The sequence below is a fragment of the Chelmon rostratus genome, chromosome 14 (assembly GCF_017976325.1).
Source record: "Chelmon rostratus isolate fCheRos1 chromosome 14, fCheRos1.pri, whole genome shotgun sequence".
Classification (NCBI taxonomy): Eukaryota; Metazoa; Chordata; class Actinopteri; order Chaetodontiformes; family Chaetodontidae; genus Chelmon; species Chelmon rostratus.
Genome location: NC_055671.1, coordinates 20,658,169 through 20,675,978, shown reverse-complemented (window position 1 = coordinate 20,675,978; position 17,810 = coordinate 20,658,169). Strand labels below are relative to the sequence as shown.

Here is a 17,810-nt window from a genome sequence, read left to right as displayed (position 1 = left end):
GTGGCAGTTATAACGGATGTGAACCTTTGTGCTAAACTGCAAAATACAACAAGCAATATTTTATTGTTGAAGGTAAATTAATGTTTAATACTCCTGGCACAAAAGTTTGTTGCAAAAAGTGTTCATGCAGCTGTACACAGTGTAAGAAAGTTAGTTCTGAGGTACATGTATTTTACTTGAATATTTCCATTTTATGGTGCTTTTTAATTCTACTCCAGTACACCCCACTTCCAACTTTATTTGACAGCTATAATTACTGTAGTTTTCAGGTCGGTATTTTGCTTAAAAATATATTGATTAAAACATACAACACATTTTTAGGTGTTAAACTAGTGGTTTCCAAACTTCCTGACCTGTGGCCTCTGAGTGTGTACTTGTATCGTCTTGTCACAGATGTGTGTGAGTTGTTAGGCCAACCAAAGAATCATTTCCCCCCTAACGATGTCCAAAATCTAAAAACAGATTTATGCATCAGAATTTCAAACTAGCTCCACCTCGAAAATACTCCAAGTTCTGTAAAGTACAGATACCTCAAATTTGTACTGAAGTAACGTATGTGAGTAAAAGTACTTACATTCCACCACTGGTAATATATGGCTTCAGTAGATCTGACCATGCAGAGCTCTCTAAGTTCTAAGTTCACAAGAACCAAATATATCACAATCAGTGTCACATGAGACCCTTTGGACCCTAACCTGAAGTTCTGGTTTTGGAGTGAACCAGATGAAAACAAAAACATGTTCTGAGCTTGAGCAGCTGTTCCAACATCTGAATGCACATGTGTGGGTCACATCAGCTAAAAGGCTGCTATGTAAATGTAAGTGGCAGGTGAGCGTGGGGGGTTGGGGGCAGGGAGGGGGTGACACAGAACAACAGAGCTACAACATCAGCAGCAAACGTACACTTTCCTTCCACATCTATGATTTACACTCACAGGAGGTGAATATGTGCGCTGAGAATTGTAAACCAGCTTTTACAAACATTACATACACTCTGCATGGGTGAAATAGCGCTGTGTGGGCACAATGTCGTCATTATTTATTCATTATACCATCATCCTTTATGGAAAACTGCAGATTAAAAGCATCATTCTTTCATGAGCCTACTGGCTGTTTTAGATAATGTAATGTATAGAAATACTGTATGTCAGACCTGAAGGCAACAACAGCGGCTTTAAACAGCAGCCAGTGGTTTGAGATTCATGTCGAACAGCTCCGACTAAATGGCAGCAAAGTCGCACAAAGTGTGATGAAATTAACATGAAATCTTTATTTGGGGATGAAAAAATAGGAGTTTATATGGTGAAGAAAAAGCAGATAAAACAACTGCTGGGGTTTGTTTTTACCCAGCATGAGATGGGAAGACTAGCCCAAAGCGATGGGCCTCATTCACAAGTGTTTCCTTGTGTTTGTGTTTGTTTTACAATTTGTTTGTGGGGTTTGTTAAGCCATATGATTCAAGATTGACTAGTGACTAGGAAAACAGACAAACAAACAAGACCAACTACGGCATTAAGAAAAAAGTAGAAACTGAGTCAAGTATTAAGTCTAATGTGATGGGGATGGCAATGTCAGCTCAGTCCAACAGACTGAAATATCTCATCATGAAATTTTGTACAGATATTCATGTTCCTCAGAGGATGAATCCCACTGCCTTTCTATCCAGCGCCATCGTCAGGGAAACATTTTAATTTGGCCGATACTTTGGTTTCTGACATTGATATGATATTCCCTTCAACCTCAGTTGTACGTCATGATTCTTGGTTATTAGCAATTGTTAGCCACCACCTTCACATCAAAGGAGTGACATTGATTAACATTATACCTGAAAACATCAGCATTTCGACATTGTCACTGTTAGCATGTTGATGTTAGCATTTAGCCCAAAGCGCTGCTGTACCAAAGCACAGGCTCACAGAGCTAGTGAGGCTGGAATACAACTGCTATAAAAAAGTGATGTTTACTGTTAAGAAATGCTAACTCGGTTGAAATATTATTTTTTTATTTGGTATTTTGCAGTTTTCTTGTTTTGTGACCTAGAGCTCACCACAGACCACAATAAGTATACATTTGTGAGTGCTTCTGACCAAATTCAACCAAAACACACCCAAAACAAGTTGGAACAAAAAAATATTTAAATACCTAAATAACAGACAATACAAGCTGTAAATACATTCAAAGTTTCCGAGAGAATTTGCAATTTACAAAACTATGATCAATCTGTTCTCAGTCCAGTTTTCTGACCTCCATTTGGTCTGCTACTACTGGACCTGCTACATCTATTGTTTGTGATGAAATTGGTTTCCAGCTGTAAATCACAGCATTAAGAATAAAACATTCACCAACCACAATTATTTTCTGTCATCAAACACGAACAAAGCTCTCCTTGTTCTTCCAGAGAGGACGAGTCTGTCAAAGCCAGATCTCCTCCAGATCTTATCACTGAACAGACCGTCCACTAATCACCTCCACCCGTCAGCAGGCAGGCAGCCGTGGACTCAGATTAGACTGTTTGATGTAGCTCACGTGCCGCCACAGATAAACCAGACATCTCGATATGTGCTGCAATGTGCCGCCTCAGCTAATTACACGCAGCGCTAATTAGAGTCTAAATGAGCCAAAGAGATGAAGACAGCGGACGCCTCAGCTCATCAATGACTGCTTTCACTACTGCTACTATCATTGCTACTTCTACTGTTAGCATTACTGTTAATGGTACTACTACAAACATTACTGTTAATGCTCCTACTGCAAGCATTACTGTGAATGCTACTATGGCTAGCATTGCTGTTAATGCTACCACTGCAAACATTACTGTGAATGCCACTTCAGCTAGCATTACTGTGAATGCTACTGTGGTTAACTTTAATGTTACCTGATCACTACAGCCATCTTTAAAGTACAGTACGACACATTTAACATGACTGTTACTGTAGTACTACTGCAACCATTACTGTGAATGCTGCTACTGATAACATTACTGTTAATGCTACTACTGCAAACATTACTGTGAATGCCACTTTGCCCAACATTACTGTTACTGTAGTACTACTGCAACCATTACTGTGAATGCTTCTATGGCTAACATTAGTGTTACTGTATCACTACAGCAAACATTAGTACAGTAAGACACATTTAACATTACTGTCACTGCTGCTACGTGCTAACATTACTATAAATGCTACAAAGGCTAGCGTTACTGTTAATGCTAGTACAGCTTGCATTATTATTTGTGCTACTACTGCAAACATTACAATGGCTATCATTACTATTAATGATATTTTAGCTAACATTACGGTAAATTATGCTATGTTACTGCTGCTGCTAACATAAATGCTGGTGCTTCTGCTAACAACAGTGTTACTGCTATTACGACTGCAGACATTATTGGTAAGACTTACTGTTATCTGCACTGTTTAAAGTGTATTTTTGCAGTTCATACAGAAGAAATTAATGTATTTGGTACTAACAGAAAGTCACTGGCAGCACACATCGTAGTTCCCCCCTGCTAGAAAAACCAGCATAGACCAGCAAGGCTGGTTACCAGCATAGACCAGCATATGTTGTGTTTTGATGTTGGTGACCAGCATCCCATGCTGGTCATGCTGGTCCAGCATCCCATGCTGGGGACCAGCATCCTGACCAGCATCCTGACCAGCATGGGATGCTGGACCAGCATAGACCAGCATATGTTGTGTTTTGATGTTGGTGACCAGCATCCCATGCTGGTCATGCTGGTCCAGCATCCCATGCTGGGGACCAGCATCCTGACCAGCATCCTGACCAGCATGGGATGCTGGACCAGCATGACCAGCATGGGATGCTGGTCACCAACATCAAAACACAACATATGCTGGTCTATGCTGGTATAACCAGCATACCCCATGCTGGTTTTGCTGGTGACCAGCATGGGATGCTGGTCACCAGCATCAAAACACAACATATGCTGGTCTATGCTGGTATAACCAGCATAGACCAGCATATGTTGTGTTTTGAGCATACCCCATGCTGGTTTTGCTGGTGACCAGCATCAAAACACAACATATGCTGGTCTATGCTGGTATAACCAGCATACCCCATGCTGGACCAGCATAACCAGCATACCCCATGCTGGACCAGCATAACCAGCATCCAGCATTCCATTCTTTACTAGAAATAAAAATTAAAAAAAAAAAAAAAAAAAAAACCCACAATGTAAGGGTTTCACAAAAATCTATCTTTAATTAAAAACTATAATACATAGAAAAAAATACAGTACCACCAAACAAATTAGAACTGATTAGACATACCATAAAACAGATTAGAACTGATTAGACATACCATAAAACAGATTAGAACAGTTAATTAAATAGATTAGAACATCTCAGGCGATTAATTCAATTCAATTTGGAGATTTGTGTTTTTTGTCTGTTAATGTCCATGATTGTTTCAGTTATATATGTCCAGCCTTTCCACATCTTGCCTCTATCTCTTTGTCGTCCACCTTTTTTGCCTTGAGCCACTCCCTGAAACAGACTGAAAAGATTAAAAAACTATTAAATCAATAAAAAACATGCTATCAAAATATCCATTACTTATAAATACAGCAAGGGATTCATTCAAATAATTCAAATTTGTATTATCACATACATTAATTTTGAAAAAAATTCCTCCATTATTTCTAAAATATGCGCTTCCACAGGTAGCAGCAAAGTCTGGTAGCTCTGAGTGCTTAATCAACCTTTAGTTTACTTAATTTTTATGTTTTTGTTGTGTTTTGTCAACTACTGATGGATAATTCTGTGGGGAGAGGAATTTGTTCAGGAAAGGATCTTCTTTCACTGAAAGTCTGTAGGATGCCACCCTGATCCAGCTGAGACTAAGAGGTCTTTTTAATGTTGCCATGCTGTTGCAAAAGTAAAGGCTTGGAGGTGGAGATGTTGTCCTTTCTGCTGTCAGTCATCATGGGAAATGCCAACTCTCTGCCCAACAAGAGTGATAAACTGGGGATATTGGTGAAGTTTATAGCTTATTAATTTAAGTTTTCACTGTTTATATGGAGGTAAATGTGTTGGTGAATTTGCATTTACAAACCGGTTACCAATAATGGCAATACGAAAGAGGAATACACAATAATTTTCATGTAGTTTTTAATTAAACATAAATACATATTATTTAATAAAATAGTCCCGCTGTGAAAAAATAGTCCCACCTCTCTGTATGTTAGTGCTGCATGTTGTCTATTCCTCACCTTAAGTTAACCTTAAACATGTGAATTCAACAAATTTAGTCTATTTGTTAACGCTGTCAAAACACTACAGCAACTTTTTGCTACCTAGTTTGTTGTCATGTAGACGTTGTTGCTTCTCTGACAATCAGCCCCGTAACGTAAACATGCAAGGTCCCCCCGCAGTTAACTATGAGTCCGGAAGAATCCACCCAGAGACTCAATGAATGAGAGTTTTTTTAAATAGCTTTAGCTTTGAGTGATCACTGACTTCATTAAGCCGACTATATGTGACATTGCGGCAGGCACCTGGAGACGCAGCAGCGGCATTTGAATATCATGACTTTAAAAGCGCCAAATTACTTGCCTTAACAAATTTCGTTAGTTGGCCTAAGTAATGTGAAGAATTGTAAAATATCATGTCCATGAGGCTGTTCAATCAGACAGTGACAGATCAGCCTGTAGAGCACTAAGTCTCTGTCAAGGTGCTGATCCTGTGACTGTCATTATACGGGAGCTGTCTGTGGTCCGCTATTTGACTCCTAATTAGCCTACTCATTGACGCACAGTGCAGGATTTTATAATCTAATAATAATAAGTGTACAACAACATGTTTAAATGCTGTTAACAAGGTCAAAAAATAAACATCCAAACATTGCTGCTTCCCTGAAGTGGAGTGATCTGCTGTGATAAGGCTTTTTAGAATAGTAGCTGTGATATACCCTTATTATATCACAGTTAACAGCCAATCAGATTGCCGAATTTCACCTTTTCGTTTTATAATTGTATTTATAGTAGCAATGCAAGCATATATTGTAAACAGAATAATAATTTACCTCATCTTTGTTTGGGGATTCAGCTGGCTCCATTGGACTCCCACTGTCAGATTATGCACACACACACACACACACGCACGCACGCACGCACACACACACACAGAGAGAGAGAGAGAGTCTCTGATCACCTCCCCCTCAATAGTGTTCCACTAAGTATCACATTAAAAGCTCCTGAGATGAGCATAATAGTGTCTCTTTAAGTTTTCAGAATTTTTAATGACAACGTTATTATCTATTTACATAGCCTTATTAGTATTTACATTCCGTTATTATCTATTTACATTGCATACGTTAGTTACATTTTTGGCCTTGGTTTCCTCCCGTTCGGAAGACGGATCAGCTACGGAGGTGGGGCTCGACTCCTTGACCTTCCGAACCCTCACTCGCTTTCCCTTGGTCAGCTCTTCCTCCACTGCCTCTCTGGTGTCTGGATCAGGGGTAAAGAACACAAATGGTAAGTGGAAAAACTTGCTTTCCATATACATACACATTTCACATTTACTCGTACATTAATACACACCGCGAGGGCTTTCTCCGTCTGTTGTTAATAAGCTAGCTGCGCTAGCTAAATTGTTCACTAGCTTACGGCTAGCTAGCAAGTCATTTAGCTACTACGAAGAGTCCCATTAGCGACAGTCAAATAACTGAACGTAACTTAACACAGCGGTGTCGGCATCAAATGAGATGTAGCCAACTTTGATGAATATAATTTAGGCTCGACAGTAGCTAAACGTAATGTAACACAACTGCGCCGGTATCAAATGAGATGTAGCTAACTTTGATGAATATAATTTGGGCTTGACAGTCATATAGCTAAACGTAATGTGACACAACGGTGTCGGTATCAATGATACACACCGCGAGAGCTTTCTCGGTCTGTTCTTAATAAGCTAGCTACGCTAGCTAAATTGTTCACTAGCTCACGGCTAGCTAGCGAGTCATTTAGCTACTACGAAGACTCCCATTAGCGACAGTCAAATAACTGAACGTAACTTAACACAGCGGTGTCGGCATCAAATGAGATGTAGCTAACTTTGATGAATATAATTTGGGCTCGACAATAGCTAAACGTAATGTAACACAACTGTGTCGGTATCAATGAGATGTAGCTAACTTTGATGAATATAATTTGGGCTTGACAGTCATATAGCTAAACATAATGTGACAAAACGGTGTCGGTATCAATGAGATGTAGCTAACTCACCTTTGATGAATATTATTTGGACTTTGTCGAAAGCGTCTTTCCACCGCACCCAGTAAATCTTGTTACTGCTGAAGAGGTTAATGTCGAAATCTTTAATGTCCGTTGTCGGGACAATCTCTTTACAATCGTCGCTAACATATTTAACATACGCACACATTTCGCTTGATAAAAAGCCAACGGTTAAAGCACTGGTAACCTGCACTGGTCGCGCGACTACTTAATGGTTTGAGGTGGGGCGCGAGGGATCTAATCCAGTGGCGGTAAAACCGACAGCTGCTGCTGTCCAGGGTTATTATAGTTATTAAAACTAAGACAAAAACTAAAACTAGCAGTGAAAAAATAATTTAGTTAACTGAAATGTAAAAACTGCTTTAAAAGAAACGAAAATTAAGTAGAAAGTACAGTCCTTTGACTGTGCAATTATATGAGCCTTATCTCTTCCTATTGTTGAGACAAGCTACTTCAATGTAAAACTTTACTAAAATATATTTTTTGTGCATTCTCAGACCGTGCCTTTAACAAATAGTGGGGAAGGACAAAGCATGGAGGATGTTGAGGTGAGAGAGCCACGAGTGTTTGTGGTTGCATCATAAATTTGACATAATTCTGATAGACATAGCACTGTGCTTATATCACTTCCTGTCATCCTGTGAACAGACCATGTCTCCATCTCGGCACAACAGCCCTCCTGCTGGCACCACTGATCTGGTAGGTCCTCATACTGTCCTCCCCTCCATCATACGTGAAGCTGCATTTTGTTGTTGTTTTCTAAGTAGAGCTTGTGTGTGTTCCTGTCCGGCAGTACCAAGAAGAAGACGAAGAAGACGGAGAAGAAGACAGCGTATCTGAATCAGGGTCACACAGCACAGATGATGAGGTGAGAGAGCTATGAGCTCCAGTCACGTTTGTGGCTGCATCATAAATTTGACCCTGTGCCAACAGGACATAGAACTGGACTTTAGAGCATTTTTTCTCATGCCATAGTAGCGGACGGGGCCAGAAATTGAAGCCCCTAAATTAGACATTATCTGCTGCGAAACTCGCTCATTTCACCTACATTTTATAAATGAATGGCCAGTGTTATCACCATGTCAGCTCAACTTCCTTGTTATAGTCATCAGGGGCTTTACAAGGATGGGTAACTTTTGGTGACGTCATAGACATGCACCGCAAGAGCGCAGCTGAGAGCAGCTGTTGTTGGTAGGCTACACGGCTATTTTTGTGCAACATGGCAGAATATTTATCCGATGTAGAAGTGCCTGACGACGAGAGATGAGCGAGTTTCGCAGCAGATAATGTCTAATTTAGGGGCTTCGATTTCTGGCCCTGTCCGCTACTATGGCATGAGAAAAAAACACAGACGGATGGATCTAAATTGCTCGAAAACGGCTCCAAGCTCCACCAAAATTGTCTGGGTGAGACTATGAGCATATGTAATCCTAAAAATAAAGTCCAGGTGTCAAAAAACCAAACTTAACCTTTAATGTCACAGAAAACAGTCGCAGTTAAAAATGTGTATTTTAAAAAGAGGCTCAAGCTAAAAGTAATTTGAAAATTGGGGTTTGTATTTATGGAAGGTAAAATCTGCCAAAGTTAAGGTTAAAATCATTGCTTTAAAATGTATTTGATTTATTTTGGGTGCTTTAAATATGGGTATTTTATTCTTATTTTCAAGGTTAATTTGTAGTAGTTAAAATTTAAATTTAAAATTGGTATTTGAATTAAGTATTTGATTTTGGATTATGTTGATTGATTATGGTGTCTTGGGTTATATTTTTGTCTGAATTTCTATTTGTGTTTGTACTTCAAGGTTTTTCACCTTGTTGGCCATGATGACTTTCAAAATAAAAGAAAGAAAAGAACCAAAGTGAAATCCTGGTCATTGAATGAATTCCTGCCCAAATCTTCTGAAGCAAACCTGCCCTTTGAAGTGGGGGACGCTACTATTAAACTATTAAGTGAGAAGCACTTGACATTTTGCATTTAGGTTGCCCACAACCCCCACACCCCACCTTTATCCAGGATGTTAATTTTAGAACACTTTAATATTTTATATCTTGTACATATGAACTGATTTTCTTTATGCAATGTACTGTTTTTGCTTATTTCTTGTAGGATGTGTGTATGTTACCCATGCCATTGTATGCCAGACAATGGACAAAACAACAGTCTGCATTTGATTCTCCTACCTCATATGAATGTTTGCTATACTGTCAGATAAATAAATGTCAGAGATCACAATGTTTAATGTTGTTTTTGTCATAAAATAACATAGGTTGGCTATTGTTGGACTGTACTTTATTTGATTGTCAACAAATATGAGCCATTTAATTCACATGCCCAATGTATCAAATAGTAGCAACCAGTGGTCTATTTCAAGACCATCATTTGAATAGAAACACTTATTGTTATTCTGCTGCATAGTGTTGACTTTGTAGACTGCCTGTGAAGGCTATACTTTTACAGCTTTTTTTACAGCTATAAAATGCAGAGTGAGAGGTTAGATTACTTTACTGCAGTAAGACAGCTAGCCTTCATTAAATGTCAGTCACTTTTATAACCAGTTTCACGAGAAAGACCATGCTGGTGGACCAGCATGCAACTATACTATACTTGTGGTAATGGTAGACCAGCATGCTGGTAGTGTTGGTAATGATGCTCATCCTCCCAGCATGATTAGCAACACCAAGCTGGTCCACCAGCATCATTAACAACACCATGCTGGTCCAGCAGCATCATAAGATGGTCCACCAGCATCAGTAACAACACCATGCTGGTCCAGCAGCATCATAAGCTGGTCCACCAGCATCATTAGCAACAGCATGCTGGTCCAGCAGCATCATAAGCTGGTCCACCAGCATCATTAGCAACAGCATGCTGGTCCACCAGCATCATAAGCTGGTCCACCAGCATCATTAGCAACAGCATGCTGGTCCAGCAGCATCATAAGCTGGTCCACCAGCATCATTAGCAACAGCATGCTGGTCCACCAGCATCATAAGCTGGTCCACCAGCATCATTAGCAACAGCATGCTGGTCCACCAGCATAGTTATGTTGGCTCACCAGCTAAACCAGCATCAATCCAGCATAGACCAGCATAGACCAGCATGGAAATGATGCTGGTCTATGCTGGTTTTTCTAGCAGGGCCATCAGTCCTGTTGTCAAACTCAATTTGGCCTTGAACAGACTCAGCACCTGTCGAGGGAAAAAATAAACACCAAGCTTTTGAAGAGCTCTAAAACAAAGAAGAAACTATTAACTAGCCTGTCAGCATCACGAGATCCAGCCTAGAAATCATACAATAACTTACATTGAGGTGTGCGTTGTGTGTCTCTTCTTCCAGCTCATGCTCATATGTGATGAATCCCACAGACTCCAGCACTAAATCAGCAGATTTAGGGATTACCATGCATCCCTCCATCACAAGAAAGCAACTTCTTACTGTGTGCCGGCCCAGCCAGTCTTCACCTTGTCTGAATTTAACGCTGTAAAGCAAACTCGATGACAATAAAATAATAAGTTAGTGTACATACGCTGTGTAAACATTTACTGTGTAAGCTGGTGTGAAGCTGTGCAGCCCGATGTAGTGTGACAGGTTGGTTTGTGCAGAGAAAAAATAAAAAGGAGCCATGCACAAGCGAAGCGGTTTGGAGGAGAGATGCATCGACATGCAACGAAGCAGAGTGAAGTCTTTCCTCCGGCTGTTCTGTGGCCATACAGGACAGTGAAATTGTATTGGGGAAAAAAAAACACATCAGACAGCAGGCACAGTTCCTCATATATACTGTATATGGTGCTGTGTAGATATACAGACCTTACATACAGAGCTGAGCTGCCATGAGCAACTCTGTGTGTCCACAAGTCAGCTAACACATGGTGAAATGGTAAGGTTTGTCCAAACGGTAAAACATCTTCACATCCTTATCTTTTTTTTACCCATTTTTACATGGTATTTGTTCACAGGTGTGTTTCAGGAACCCCTGACTAGTATTTTTAACAATAGTAAGAGCTTAAAACTGTTTTAAGAATAAAACACATTTACTTAATGTGTGTAATGCTGCTGTGACACTGCTGTTTGAATGACCCAATCACATTTACTCCTGCCAGCTCTGCTGTTCTTTATGTGAGCGTCCATGACATACAGATGCAATGGTACGTTCACACAGCCAATCAGTGATCTTCACTGGCAAGACACCCAAACCTCTTGCCTTTGTTTGCTGATGGTCGCAAGGCTGCAGCTCATATCAGTACAGGCCTTCAGATGTCCAAAAACAGACTTGTGGAAAGACAGAGCACAGTTAGACCTGATCTGAACGGATCTGTGGATAATTAGACCCCGAAATGTGGCTGACCTTAACAGACCCTAAAAGAGAGAGAACACTAGCACCTGCAGCAGCATGGTGACAATGATAATATAATGCATGAAAAACAAATGCTGTCATTAAAACTAACTAAAAAGTTAAATAAAGTCTGAGAAGGTCATTGTCCTGCCATTACTTTTGTGGCTACTGCTGATGGCTGTTTTACTTTTACAATATTATTTGCTGACACTTCTGAGACTTGTAGTGCCACACCAGTACAGATTAGGGTAATATCATTTGGTTCATGGTCCTCAAACCATGACATGACATCAGGGACATCAGAAAATCTCAACATCGACTTATTTCTTACAGAAATGACCCTCTTACATGGGCTAATTTACAGAAATCACTGAATAGTTTTCAAGTAGGGACTTTTTTAGGATATGGTGGATACCCTCGACCAACGAAAATATCTGCATGGCTGGACCACTGTGATTTGGGTGTACTAACCCTTTAATGTCTCATTGAAAGCTTGTCAAATAACAGGATTTCTCAGTTATTAGATATTAACATTTGCAACAAAATACATCAAATACCCAGCTGTGGAAACTGATAAATGAGAGCTGTGAGCAATGAGAACAAGGTGTCTTCACCAGAAGAAGTTGTTCATTTGTGTTGTTTCCAGTGGATCCACCTACGCTGCTGTTAGCCTGTTTGTGGAATGTAGATAGATTAATTTAGCAGGGATGTGGATGAAAGAGGGTGATCGTTTTCCTGTCTCTCTTTGTTTTGTCTCAGTAAATTGGCTGGCTAGAGCGTGAATGGAGGGGGATTATCAGCATCACCATTATTTCTTATGTGGGCAAACTGTGTGGGAGGGTGGCCATTTTGTGATTAGAGACATAGGAGCCCAACAAGTTACCATTGTGCCTGCCATCCTTTCATCCTCATAAAGAAATGATTCTGAACTCTGAGGACTTTAATGTGCTTCTATAGGAAATGATAAACATCAGTTCACGTAATAATATGGGAAATAAAATTACAAAAACATAAAATACATTAGCAGCATTGCTCCAGGTCTAATTTGACAAGTATTTGATGGATTGCCATGAAATGTTGCCCACACATTCATGGTTCCCAGAGGATGGATCCTCCTGACCCTCTGACGTTTCCTCTTGCTCCACCATGAGGTTGTATTTTTTTAGGTTTAAGTTAAACATTGTGACAGCTTCTTGATGGAGCCTCACAGATTTGGGTTCAGGCATTCTTGGTCCCCAGATGATTAATCTTAATCTTTTGGTGATCCACATGACTTTTCTTCAAGCGTGTTATTTTCACAAATGCCGTTAATTTAAACACAAGATACTTGTGCTCAAAAAGAGGATTCATTCTCAGTGAAGAACCTTGGACCCCTAATCTGTCTCTATACATGCCAAAGAGCAGTGATTCCTAACACATCTCTGGGGGTCATCAGGTGGATACCTCCCTTCAACAGTTTTTCGCCTACTTAGTCCCACTACACCTCCAGGAGGCTAGGCAGTGAACTCTGGCGTCCCAGAGTCACCCCCCCTAGTGCCAGTTCACACTGCTCCTACACAATCCAAACAGCACTGCCACGTTCAACTGACCCAGGCCTGTTCAGGAGATGCTCCAGGTAGTGGCCAGTACCGATGCTACCATTTAGCTAATGCTAATACTAATGCTATCTCTGTACTACAAATGGCATATAATTTTGTACAATCATGGTGCCCAGAGGATGAATCCTATTGACTTGGACTTTTCCTCTAGCGCCATGATGGGGATCACATTTGTGGTTAAGTGGCACATCTCAACAGCTATTAGATGGACTTTTTTACATTGAGAATCTAGATATAAGATGGATTTGACAATATTTCATGTCAATAATGATAAAAAAATAATAATACTAAATTAATTATCTTCACTGCAGAGACATGTGCACACAGTGATACGTCAAACATGTACTCAGTACGCATTGTGGATAAAAAATCAGTGTTGTTGCTAGAAACAAACAAACAAAAAGATTACTGTATCTAAATTTGTTTTTGTTTTGTTTTAATTAGAAATGTCCCAATGACAAAGATCCCATATATTCAGTTTATAAAAGTAAGGTTTTTGTATTGACACACAAAAGTGTTTTACTAGATACACACTCATAGGACAGTTAATTATGCCCATCAGTACAAAAAAGACTCTATCCAACATCATACACCAACGAATATATGGACAGAATTTGCTTTCTACAGAGTAATTTCCCTAAATATTATGAAAAAAATATTATAGTACTTAATATAACACTACCTGAACTTCTGTTACTGTATATTTGATGCATGTTTTATTGTACGTACATTAAATGGAGATCATGATATGAATGTCACTGTGTGTAGATTTTTGACATAATTTTTTGTGAAGCATTGGATAATTTTACCGCTTCAGGCCTCATACATTACCTATTTAAATGAAACCATGGTGAAAGGTCTCTTTGGTGGAAACTTGTAGACATCTGAAACATGAGACACAACAACCCACTGATTTTTATAAAAGGTCACATTGCTTATTTATTTAGTCTCTAACAATGCATCGTATTGTGTATTTTAAATTTAAAATCATAATCTGCAAACTAACTAATAACTTCCTCCGTCAATCAAACAGAGCAGCGCTATGAATTAGCATAAAATGGAAATACTGAAGTAACCATGCACTTCAAAATGTATACAGAACTTGAATAAATGTACTTTCCACCACAGGTCATTGTGATTTTACTGCATAATTTTGATTTGTTGTCACTCTGCATATTTTACACTCTTTTGGACCAAAGGAAGAATCCAAACAAACAGTCTCATCAGTTGTTGTTGTTACTCCATATTCATGATGCTTTGCCAGAACATGTTGGTGTTTAGCATACCAGTAAAGCTCATCTCAATTGATTAAATGGAGAGAGATGAACAGAGAGAGGAAGACTTGAATGGAATTGAGAAAGAGAGCAAGAGAGAGAGAGAGAGAGAAACAGACAGACAGAAAGAGAGAGAGAGAGAGAAGAGCTTGAAACACAGACAGAAAGAGAAATTATTTAATTGTATTGAGAGAGAGAAAGAAACAGAGCGAGAGATATATAATTGAATTGAGAAAGAGAGAGAGATTAAAAAAGAGAGATAATTAGAAAGAGAAAGAGGAAGAGAGAGACAGAGAGAGAGAAAGGACTGATTTCAGAAAGAGTGAGACACAGAAAGAGGGAGAGACAGACAGAGAAAGAGAGATAGAAAAGAGAGAGAGACAGACAGAAAGAGAGAGAGGCAGAAAAAGGGGGAGAGAGAGAATCAGGGACAGACAGACAGTCAGATCGAGGGAGAGAGAGAGAATTAAATTAAGAAAGAGAGAGAGTCACAGACACAGAGTAGAGAGAGAGAGAGAGGGTGTAGGTGGAGGTGGTGGTGGTTGGGGGGAGCTGGGTACAGAAACAGTGAACAAACACTCTGACACTCAGAGTCGACGCGGCAGCAGAGCTCTGCGCTCCAACTATGGATGTTTGATAAGAGGGAAACACTCAGACAGAGAACAGAGATTAAGAGACAGGAGGACCGCAGCTGACTGCCGGTGGATGTGTGAGTGTGTGACCGGGCTGCGGTGGATCTTTGCCGGCCCCGGTGTGAATGGGATTACGCCGCGTGTTCCGCGTCTCCCGTCGGTGCTGCTGCTGGAGGAAACATGCGGCTGCAGAGCTTCCCGGTCCCCTCGGCTCTCCTCCCGCTGCTGATGCTGCTGCTCGGGCTCTGCAGCGGCACAAGTTTCCCAAGTAACATCAACATAGGTGAGTGAGCGGCGGGCGGCGGGGTGCCCGCACCCGGGGGCGCTCCGAGACCAGCTGGAAGACCTGGAAGAGTCTAATTTCCTACAATATTCTTTTGAGATATTGAATTTATTTTGCATCCCAAATTATAACTCATAGTGTCTGAAGGAACATTCCTGTATTTCTAATTTACTCAGTGAGTCGCCAGTGCATTCATATAATGATGCTCTGTCTAAGGGTCTCCAAGCTCCAATAATTAACTACTTCCCTAACAAATCCCAAACATATTTACATCCTTTTCATTTAATATATTGACATAAAATGATTTTTCAAGCCTAGTGCAGCTGATAAAAGTAATTCCAGGTAACATTCCCATGACTGATTCCTATAATAACCTTATGCTAGAATAATATTCTTGTCGTGACTTATATTGTGTTTATGTAGCCTCACTCAGCACTCCTGTAATAATGCCTGTAGCTGGGATTCCCTCCGCGACTTACAGTATGTTCATGGATTCATTTTGTGTCTTACAATATCTTGTGTCTCTTGCACTTTGATACTTCTGCAACATACAGGAAGCAAATTAATATGCAATATACCCCTAATGACGTAGGTGCGCTCAGGTGCTAGTAATATTAATTTTCACTCAGACTGATTTTTTTATTATAGGGATATTACATGAATCAGCTCAATGGACAAAAGTCACACATCAATACTGAAATCAGCACCATGGACAGAGTCACATAGTGATATTATAGGATTCAGCACCATGGACAGAGACTGAGATGTTAGATTTGTTGATCATTTGTTTTAAACTATGAGCTTGCAAAGTACATAAAGCTGTCAGATAATTGAGTAAGAAGTATGAAGTAGTCTAAAACTAAAATACTCAAGATAAGAACAAGTTCCTCAAAACTGTACTTACTTATACTTGAGTAAATCTACTTAGTTCTTTTGCACCTGTGGCAAAGACAGAGAACAATGTTCATTATCTGACACTTCTGTTAGGCAAATGAAACTGTTTGACATGTTTTTCAGTTAGTAACGTGTAGTGAACATATATTGTATGATGATTCACCATGTTATCATCTTGGTTGCTGCTGTCTCGAAGCCAGACATGGGCTGGGCACCATCTGGTACACTTCAAACTTCAAACAATCAATCAATTCTATTTCCTGTATTCAGAGTCAGTAATCTTAATGTTTCTCTCTGTAAAAACCTCTTTCACCGTGACATTTGTACAGCGGGTGAATCCTCCGTCGACGCTCTTATTCCCATTTGAGCCTTGACTGGTTTGGTCACATTCAGTGTGGATCAGGAAGCTGTGGGCTGCAGAGCATGCTACTCTCCCAAAATGAAGTTATAATGGGATTCATCCGACCACTGGTCCACACTCCCACTGCAGCTTCCTCTCAGGTTTTGGTGCTGATGTGGCATCAAGTTCAACTAACCTGCATTACTGGAATAAAATGCAGTCTGCATACTTTCGCTGCTTTAAGTTATTGAATCAGAGCCCTTCTGTGAGAGCAGGGGCACTGCTTCTAGTCTCCATAACTCTGATGAATAAATCATACACTATTCCAATAATGTATATCTCTGTATTGTAGTGTTAGCAGTTTTTAATATGCTACGTGAAACACATATAAAATACAACACATACATTGCGCAGGGTAATAGTCATTAAAAAAAAATCTGTTCTGTTATCACAACTTTTTGTCACAACCTCAGTAGTTACTTACTTTAAGGATTAGCATCTGTTTTTAGATACAAAAAGCCAACAGCATAATGTATTGGATATTTGAATTAGCTCCATCTATACCAACTGCAACAGTGAAATGAGGCATCCAGGTGGCCTAGAGGTCCTATATACACTGATAATTAAATAACTGGTCACCTGCGTGGGACCTTTACTGCTGAAGTGTCCCCTTAAATAAATAAAGTACAACGTTACTTCCACATTAAGACTATATTCTAAGTAATATGATACAGACTAGTTTAACCCTCACAGGCTGTTTTTATGCAGTACAACTACTTTACTCCGATAGATTAAGTATATTTTGTTAAACATACATAGTTTTATTTACAGTAACATTTCAACGCAAGACTTTTAGGAGCTCTTATTTTGAAGGTGAGGAGTAGGAGGAAGGAGTCGTTGGTGCGATGCTAGCGCGGAAAAAACGTCTCTTCTTAGCAGGAAAGCTCACAAATATTCACAACTGAGAAGCTGGAACCAGAGAATTTGCTTGAATAATAATTATCAAAGGATCAAAAAAGATTCTGATTAGTTTTCTATCCATCCACAAATCGATTGATTGGCTAGTTGATGCAGCTCTAGAAGGTTTAGAGAAGGGTGAGCATTCAGAGAAAACCATGGAGGAAGTGAAGAGTTAAGTTTATTGCTTCTTCCTCAACTACAAGAGACAAAGCTGAGGTGAAAATGATGCTAAATTCTTTGCG

General features: G+C 39.7%; 1 protein-coding gene and 1 long non-coding RNA gene across 2 annotated transcripts in view; one reads left to right on the top strand and one right to left on the bottom strand.

Annotated features, from left to right (window-relative positions):
• Positions 1–4,263: 4,263 nt before the first annotated feature.
• On the bottom strand, positions 4,264–6,444 carry LOC121616818. The gene is made up of 3 exons (XR_006007366.1): positions 6,341–6,444; positions 6,042–6,084; positions 4,264–4,514 (listed from the first exon to the last, which is right to left on the bottom strand). It is a non-coding gene; the product is annotated as an uncharacterized LOC121616818 (long non-coding RNA).
• An 8,836-nt stretch (positions 6,445–15,280) lies between these two features.
• The window catches only part of gria1b (glutamate receptor, ionotropic, AMPA 1b), a 67,793-nt gene continuing 65,263 nt past the window's right edge, over positions 15,281–17,810 (top strand). Inside the window, exon 1 of the mRNA XM_041951571.1 lies at positions 15,281–15,374. Coding sequence (XP_041807505.1) covers positions 15,320–15,374 — 55 coding nt within the window. The 5' untranslated portion in view covers positions 15,281–15,319. The remainder of the gene's footprint in view (positions 15,375–17,810) is intronic.